This window comes from Thalia democratica, chromosome 3 (assembly GCF_965202585.1).
Source record: "Thalia democratica chromosome 3, ktThaDemo2.hap1.1, whole genome shotgun sequence".
Lineage (NCBI taxonomy): Eukaryota > Metazoa > Chordata > Thaliacea > Salpida > Salpidae > Thalia > Thalia democratica.
In genome coordinates, this window is record NC_139167.1 from 58,976,247 (window position 1) to 58,985,910 (window position 9,664).

Genomic DNA, 9,664 nt, shown 5'->3' on the forward strand with positions numbered 1-9,664 from the left:
TGTTTTTTTTTCCTATCTCTTAGTTATAAATTCTATTATTGATATTTATTGATGATCGAAGATGTTTAATACTTTTAACATTACGTTCAACACAATGTTTTGAGAAGAAAAATGTTTTGCTAAATCTTTTATTAATATCATTATGTCTAAAAAGAATAAACAAATATTATTTGACATAGAATTCATTTAAAATGTCAGTTCAAAATCATTAAACTAATAAGCTTAACCATAACTTAACCAACAGTAAAGTAAAATAAACTTGTAATTTTCTCCGAGAAAAACGGTTAAAGACTAGAAAAAAATAGTTTTTAAAATAAATCTAATTAACTTCGATTATTTACTTTGAAAGTTTTAATAGAAGTATTTCCTTTACATTCACAAATACCTATTATGTATCTGTTTTAATTTTAAAAGCAAGGATATACACATATATATTTTATACTAGAAACTTAGTTCCTACAATGTTAAAAATAATTTAATGTACAAGATAATTTAATCAATGATATAATTGTAGTATAATAAAAATTAAACAAGTTGAAATAAAGCCAACAGGAACTAGTTAAAAGAGAATTTAGATTGTTAATTAAAATTTAACACTTGGGTTGTAACTTGTAGCAGACAATAAGTCAAAATAGTGGTTTGCAATTAGTTTAGTATAAAAAAGATTTTCCGTTAGTAAATTTATGTTTTGAAAACTTTAAATATGTTAATGAAATATTAGTAAGCAATTATTGTTTGAAGTAATTTTTTAAACGAGAAAATAATCAAAATTTAACGTTTGTGATTTTATCAAAACTTTATAGTAATCTACTCTATGATAAGCTGTTTTTGTGAATAAATATTTTCAGCTATGAAGTCGTCTACCTAAATCACTCCTAGTTCTACAAACAAAACAAACCTAAGAAGGATTAGGTAGCCTTTGTTTACTTTTGTATCAAACTTTAGTAAAAGTTTTACGCATGTATTTGAAACAATTGACGTTATCAAGGGCACATTTACAAAAACGTCATTTAAATTTATACGTTCTAATATTGAACATTGGCACCAGCATGAATAGAATATGTCTGATACACTCCTAACTGTTATTTACTTATCATTATGGTATTTATTTGCTCAATAAATACTTACTAAATACCTGCTGATGATTAAAGCAGCACTTAGAATTTTTTTAGCTGTTGTTCCTCGTTTAATAAAGCAAAACATGATTCATCACTTTTTCACAATATAAGAAATACAACATTAAGAAAAAGCTTGGTAAAATAAACCTCTCAGGTGGAATAATCTTAATAAATGTGTTCTAAAATAAAGTTTGCTATTTAAAACACTCTACCTGTAAACACAAGCTTATATTACAAATATCTTGACAGTCGTAAAAAATTTGAACAAACACATGTGGCGTTTTTATTTTTTGATTTTTAGCTGCTGTGCGGGTTAAAATGTAAGTTTAAACCTTTAATAAAGTTTTTAACTATAGTTGTTTAATAACAATAGATTAGTATGCTTATTTTCTAAAACTTTAAAAAATTTCATTTTAAAGCTTCTCATCAATGAAGTATAGTTTTCACAATTTTTATTTTGAAAATATATACTTACTTTCAGTTTATTAAATATACTTTACTAGTAAAGCTTTAGCTTGTCAATTACTAAAAAAATATATACACAGTTGAACATTTTGAAAGTCTATATTTCTTAAAAAAAGAAAAAGGTAAAGTGTGTTTTAAAATATTAGGTTATAATTCAATTATCTAAAAGACTTGATAAGATCAAAGAATACTTTAAAAATTCAAATAATGTGCAAAATAAACAGTACTTGCGCATCCTAAGTACTAACTTGTATAATCCGATAAGATATAAAAATAAAATGCAAATTTTATTTTAAGATGGTATATTAGTTTTAAGAAAAACTAAGTAAGCAGACATTGCAAAGCTAAAATCACAATCTTTTTTCAGTATAGCAATAGTGTACAGAAATAGCATATTAGTAAAGCTTAAAATAAAAATTACCTAAAAATCCAAAGTACCAACCTATTTAGCCCAGTAAATTTAAAACAGACGACAATTCATATAACTACGCTAAAAAAGTTTTAAATGTTTGTAAAAATAGCTTTTTAATTACAAAAGCAAAACCACAATTTTTCTTTCGGCAGCAAGTGGATTTACTTTTTTTCATTACTAATTTGAGAGAACTGCTTTCGAGAGAGAAGAAGTTTGCGATAAGAAGATTACTTGAAAGGATTACACACACTTGACAGCAAAGGTCTGTAAGACTATACATACTGTGCAGTAAAGTTGTGTTTTGTCGTTCATACTTGATTTTTATTTCTGAGGGTTTTTGTAACTGTAGTGTTTTTAAACAGATTACTAGTGCATTTTATCCGAGAAGCGTAGAGCTTTTTTTGACATTATCAAATTTAAAATGCATTAGAGATTAATGTGTTAGTACAAGTTTGTTACATAAAGTTTTAGAAAACTTAGAGTGTTAAATTTTGTTAACACATTTTTTATAGAAAACTGTATAAAAAGGCTACAGCTTTAACGAATTTTTCAAATTTTAGATAAATATAATTCTGTTATGTTAGCGTCTGAAGAATTTTATCACTATAGAAGAAACGACGATGTTAATAAGAACAATGTTAAATTAAACTTAAAATCAAATACAAACAATCAACTATACTTAGAAGATAATTTTGACAATGCTGATAATTTTATATCAGTTGCGAATCAGGTAGTACAATATTTAACAAATTAAATTGTAAATTTAATTTTTTTAATGTTGTTAAAGTTAATAATTTTAAAGAAACTAAAAAGCTGTTAAGGATATCCAAAGTTTAGTTGTATAGTTAAAGCGTTTTTGTTTTTATATGCTAATGTTAATATGAAAACAATATAGCAGAAAACTTAAAAAACGTAAACAAATGACCTAAAAAGTCCAAAACAAAAGTTTTGAATTTTGTATAAAGTACACTTTTACACTCAAGTTTTATAGTTAATAACCCGTAAAAAAAGCAATTAAGTTGTGAGCGAATTTCAAATTTGCCTTAACTCAGAGATTGGAGTGCTTTGTTTACAAATTAAACGAAACAAAATTTAAATTTAAAACTAAGATAAGCGGTCAAAGTTTGTGAAAAAGTAAAAGTTGTCCTTTTTGATAAATAAAAGCATTTTATTTGTTTAGTAAAAAATGTTTGAGGTATGTGGCTTGAAATCAAACATTTCTTCTTGTGATTAATTGTTTTTTTTTATAGGAGTGCAATGGAAACAGCTCATATGTTTACAAATCTACTTTTCAGTTTCCACCACAAGACGAATTCGTAAGTTTGTTTAAAATATATTTACTACTAAACAACTACATATAATTATTGTACAAAATATAAGAACTAAAAAATATAAAATAATATTTTTTTTTTTATAAACAAAATTATTCTCAATAGTATAAGTTGAAAATTTTTTATATTGAATAAAACATAAAAGCATAAACAACAAGCTTCAGTTGAATGACACGACAATTGTTTATGTTAAAATATTTATGTTACGTTTACCGGATTATTTTTATATATAACACGAATATAATATTTGTATAAACAAATCATTGGCGTAATTTAGACGTTTTATAAACATTTCGTCAAAATATTTCGAATTGTGAAACTTTGACACGTTTTTTGTTTTATGTTAAAAACATTTTTACTTTTTATTTACATTTATTTTCAGTCTCTGATTTTAGTTTGTTTTCAACATAGCTTTTAAGATTTAATCAAATATCTAAAAGTGTATATAAGTTACAAACACGTCTACAAATTTAAACTTTTAAAAAATAAAATGACCATCTTTAAGTTTTCTTACTTTTCAAGATGTGCAAATAATTCTAAAGTTCTATGCTTAATGTTAAATGTTAATTTGAACTTTTGAATTAGCATAAACCATAAACTGAAGAGATAAAAACAACTTTATCCTATTTGTTAACAGATTGAACACTGCAAAGACTTAAATTGCAATGAAATCGAAGAATTTAAAGTTTTTGCTGAGTTCAGAAAACAAAAGTTTGTTGGTTACGCTCAGTCTTTTCAAACTAAATACTTGGAAAAAAATACCACCTGTTTCAAGGTAAGAGAAAATAAATAGTTTCTTAAATGTTGTTTTACTTTATAAAATATCTGCATTTTTGTTGTTTTATTTATATTCATTCATCTAAGTTTAATTAAATGTATAAGTTTATAGCTAAAAATTGTTTTATATATTAGTTTGTTTTATTTTAGTTTTGCTTTTTTGATTAAAAAAAAAACGTCTAGACTAAAAATAACTAAAACATATATTGCTCATAATTTTAGAAAAGTGCCAAAAGCAATACTCATTATTATTTCCTTTCATCTAAGGAATTTGTTATTTCTAATAGCTACTTATATATTTCAACAATCAGACGCAAACCCTAAAATATTAAATTAAGGTTAATTACTGGGCAAATTAACTGCACGTGCAAAAAAGAATACTTTGTTAAAACAATATATTAAAGTAGTTTTAAAAAATATTAAACAAAACATTTTAAACAATTAGTGTGGTCTTGGAATACAGCAAGATATGGTTGGCATATCAACGCCCATGACAGATTCAGTTACTATGGCAACCACAGATGTGTTCTGGCACCAACAATGTTTCAGTTGTCAAACTTGTGGGGAAAACTTGGAAGATCTAAAGTGCTATTATGACGTAGGATGAGATTTTTATGTTAAATATAGTTTAAAAGATATTTTATTGAAAATATATACCTATCAACAACTGTTTATCTTTATAATTTAGCAAATACTAGAGTAGCATCATTTATTTAATTACATACCTGAAATAAAGTTTAAGTACAAGTTCATTTAAACTTTTTAAATACACTGAATTTTATAAAAGAACAAAAAAAAACATTTAGAGAATCTGTCTCAATTGAAATAAAAATACTGTTTTTTCACAGAACAATGAAGTATATTGTGGAAGACACCACGGCGAATTGTACAAACCAAGATGTTTTAATTGTGATGAAGTGAGTAACTATATGAAGTTTTATTATCGAATTGTTTTTTTATTTGCCAGCAACAGAAGTAGCTTAAGTAAACTTTGTTTTTTATTAAAAATTTTAAGTTCATACGTCTAATAAAAATTAGATGTTTGTTTTATTTGTGAGGTTTATGTCAAACACAAACAGTTAAGAGAATTTGCTTCTACACGCCGACGCGTATATGCATAAACTTTTAGATTTTACTTCTTGAAATTTTGACATTGATAAAAAACTGAAGATCAATCTTTGTAAGCTTTCAAAACTTTTCTAATCAATAAATTTTTATTAAATGCACCATAATTTTTATTAATTAAGCTATAAAGTTGGTTCTATTTAGTTTAGATCTTAGACCCAAAAAAAAAATATATAAGCATTAATAATAATGATAATATAACGGGTAGTTTTTATACTTTAAAACAAATTTAATTAAATGCATTATGTCATGAACACTTATAATTTTTTTTAAAAATCAGTACTGTTTCTTATTGTTTTAATTTTGAACGGTGTAAAGTTTATCTTAAACTGAGTAAAAAAGCACAATTTATTTAGCTAAAGTTGACTGTAAACGTTAGTTTTTTCCAGTAACTTGTAAACCTTTGATTGTGGGCGTTTGACAACTAGGTAAAACTTTATAATCTTACAAACACTTTACATATGTTTTTGTTTTCAGTTAATATTCACTGATAGCTGTATTCAGTACGAAGGAAAGTCTTCCCATAAAAAGTGCTTCAAATGCGAATTTTGCAAGATTGATTTATGCGACAAACAGTATGTTTGGAAAAAGGACGAAAGACCAAAATGTCTTAGGTGTTATGAAAATACCAACAGACTTTATTGTCACAATTGCAATTGTGCTATAAGTTAGTATTTATTGATAGACTAAATAGTTTTTCTTCAAAAATTATGCGTCATTAAGAAATGAAATCAAAAAAATTGAAGTTTATTATAAATTGTTTAGAATAAATACTCTATGTGCGTAATAATTTCTTTATTTTTCAACAAAAAAGCTCACATGATTTTTATTTCAACTTTTAATTTTAAGCATATGATTAAAAAAATATACAGCCAAAAAAATAATTGTAATAAAATGAATTTGTTTAAAAAATGTAGTTTTTGAATAAGAAACATATATTTATGTGCACATGATCAAATAGACAGCCAAAATAGTTATTCTAGTGATGAAAAATAAAACAATTTATATTTAGCCACATCTAAGTTTAAAAGGGCCATTAAGCAAAAACAACAGAAGTCATAAGACTTGTTTTTATAAACAAATATCGTTTACTTATTGCGTATTTCTATAAAGTTTTATTACTAGTATTTTGTTTTTATTAAGTTTTCTAAATACTGCAGGTTAAATTACTTTTTATTTTTATAAATATAAACTATTATTATCTTTCTTTGATAATGTTACGGTTTTTATTAATCAATTTAGTCAACTTTTATTTTTATTTTTACTATTGCAAATAACATCGAATTTATAAGTTGTGTGATTAATTATATTCTAAAAAACTTAAATTAAAAAATTTAACCAACTGTTTTTAGTAAAGTTAAAGACAATGTAAATTTTTAATTGCAACTCACTTAAAGGTTCTGAAGAGAAGAAAATACAATTTAATGATTTAAGTTGGCATACCAGTTGTTTTACCTGTTCCTACTGCAATAAATCATTGGAAAGAAAACTTTTCATACCGAAAGATGATAAAATATATTGCAATAACAAGTGTATAAAAAGCTATAAGAAGAAGATTTCTAAACAAAATAGAAAAGAAGTATGTTTTGTTTTAGAATTGTTTTAGTACATACTCGAAATATTTTAAATCAATTTACTATTTTTTTAACAGGTAGCTAAGATATAACTTTACGCTTGTTAACTGTATAAGTCAACTATTTATCATTCAAGATTTGAATCTTTATAAAAAAATCGTTTTTTGTTTTCTAGGAGTTGTTAGCGGTTTCAAACCAAATCAGGAAACCTAGTTTGAGTCAATCTTTATCGCCAAGCGTTATAAACGAAAGTTTAAACAACAATCAAGTTCGTACAAGTTCTGATTTAATGAACAACAACGGTCCTGTCGAGTTAACACCAGATTCCGTACAAAAATTGTATAACATCAACAACAACTTTCAACCAATAGCCGATGATGTGTTCAACAACACTTACAGCAGCGGATACAATACCATTGAAACCCAAGACCTTAGAAACTCTGCAGACTTTAATGAGAAAAATAAAAATCAGCTACTACCCATAATAGGTTCTAAAGAACCTAGTCAATGTAGCGGTGATCCAACCTCACCTGTGAGCAGTGAACTAAAACGCCCGGTTCCAGCCCCTAGAAGGCTGAGAAGCATAAAACCCGGTCTGCAGCGATCTGTCGTCGTTGATAATTTTAAAGTGGAAAGTCTTAATGTACCAAAATATGAAAACACAGAGTGTTTTGTTGAAGATGTTGGTTCTCCTAAGATTCCAGGTTCTCTGCATATTTCTTACCACGAACCTGATGAATCTAGTAAGTGAATTAAGTAGTCTAGTTATCACTTAACTTACATAAAATAAATATTTTTATTGCCTCATATAAAACACAATTCTTTATTTCATAAAATTTTACTTTGACAACATGTAAATATTTATGTATTTTTCAGACGCTAACAAACATTTGTTGGAACTGAAAAGCATTCTGAAAAGTAGAAACGACGATTCGTGTTTCATTCCAATTGCAGCAAATGATAATGAAGGTAAGGTAGTTTTCATTAAGCTGTAGTACAATGTCAACAAACATCAAGCTTTTTTTATATTGTTTTCAGACTATTCCGATGAAGATGTGTTTAGCAGCGCAGAAGATGATTTTTCTTCTTTTAAAAGAAACTCTTGCCTCTACAGCAGCGTTCCATCAAAAACGACTCACCTCAAAAACAAGTAAATGAATAGTAAACTTTTTGTACAAATTCATAAGTAACATTCAGCATCGGGTTTTTTAAAGACTCATTGGATAAAAAATTGGTTTTAAGTTTAATTTCCTATTTGATCAAAGTCTAATATTCAAAAGACTAAGAAAAACTTTTAAAACTAAAGCTTAGAGCTAATATGTTCTTTGATCGTTTAATATTTAAAGAAACGAGTTTAAATTATTATTAATTTTCTATTATTATTATAAGCTATTAAAGTTCTTTTTTAGATTAAAGTCTAAATTGCAAAGAACAAAGTCGGAAGACGATGTAGCTAACAATTGTGACGTAACTGGATCTCAATGTGACGTGTCAAACATACACTATGACGTCACAAGAAACACCTCGTCGAAGAAAGTGACGTTTCACAGCTCGACCAAGCTCAATTATGACGTAACAAACAGTTCGAGTTCAGATTCGGATTCAGATTACGAAAAGTGGGATGTTACTTCTGTAAGGTTAGATTTTTTTTTTGATTTAAACTAGTTTAAAATTAACTTAAAATTTATTATACTAATATTAGTAACAAACACACCTTTCTTTGATAACTTGTTATCAATTCCTATTTTACTTTTATAATTAGTTTATTACTCTTTTTCAATGTTATTTTAGACTTTTTTTTCTGCTAATATACCTTCAATTTAAATTTGTGTACGTTTAAAAAATACTAGATAGATTAAATATTTGTAAATAGTAAATTGTGTTTTATATCTCATTTCAGAATACTATAATGCAAAATTTATAATTCAACTTATATTAATTTTATGAAATAAATTTATTTAAATGATAATATAATGTAGATCGATCGATAGCTATTACAAAAAATGTTATTAAAAATTATGCCGAAAAGTGTCAACATTTTTAGTTTATAATTTAAGTCTAAAAGCCTATTTATAAATTACATTGCCTGTATCGTACACGTATACACTATATAGAAACAGAATAAGAAGAAAGAAACGAATTGAAATGGAAAGAAGAATAAGATACAAACGATCAAAAGATAAAAATTGTGTAGTTATGTAGCAAGATTTTGACTATGGGTTCACGCCTGTATATTTTTTACACACTTTAACAAAAACACAATGCTTTAACCCTGTCTTAATTTTACTCTGTTTTGAAATTACCTCAAATTCATCTTTTGTAGCTGACTTATTTTTTTATTGTCAATTAAAAAAAAAAAATTAAATTAAAAAAGTAGTTTTGAGCAGTTAATTTTTGTACATGAATGTAAATTTTTACCCTATTTTAGTTAGTTTAAACAAATATAGTTTCTTAAATTTATAAACTTCTGTACTTTACAGAAATATTGGTAAGATACACAATTAAAATTGCAGTTTTAGGAAATTATAATAGTAAACTATTTTTTAAACCGGATTTTTAAAAATAAGTTCATAGTCAAAGTGTACATTTTTTACTTAAACAAAGCAAATATCGCAAAATTGTAAGAATAAGTATTTCAAATTTTTGGTGTATATTTTTTATTGTAAACTGTTTAACCAAACTTTGAATTTAAATTTTTTTTTAACGTTCTTATTTTTTCATTAAAGCCAATTATTGTTTTAGTTAATCATAATTTTTTGATAATTTTATCTTTTGTCGATATATCAAATAGTTAAAAAAACATTTGAAACCTAACATGTTTTTAAAAAAGTTTTAATTTTGTTGTTTTCAACAATATATTTC

General features: G+C 25.4%; 1 protein-coding gene across 1 annotated transcript; it reads left to right on the forward strand.

Moving 5' to 3' along the window:
* Window positions 1-2,562: 2,562 nt before the first annotated feature.
* On the forward strand, window positions 2,563-9,348 carry LOC145831749 (uncharacterized). The gene is made up of 12 exons (XM_082939075.1): window positions 2,563-2,725; window positions 3,246-3,311; window positions 3,964-4,101; window positions 4,549-4,701; window positions 4,952-5,020; window positions 5,706-5,895; window positions 6,626-6,807; window positions 6,978-7,545; window positions 7,679-7,771; window positions 7,841-7,952; window positions 8,212-8,439; window positions 8,917-9,348. Exons 1-12 carry the CDS (start codon window positions 2,573-2,575, stop codon window positions 9,002-9,004), a joined length of 2,040 nt encoding a protein of 679 aa, XP_082795201.1. The 5' UTR covers window positions 2,563-2,572; the 3' UTR covers window positions 9,005-9,348.
* Window positions 9,349-9,664: the final 316 nt, after the last annotated feature.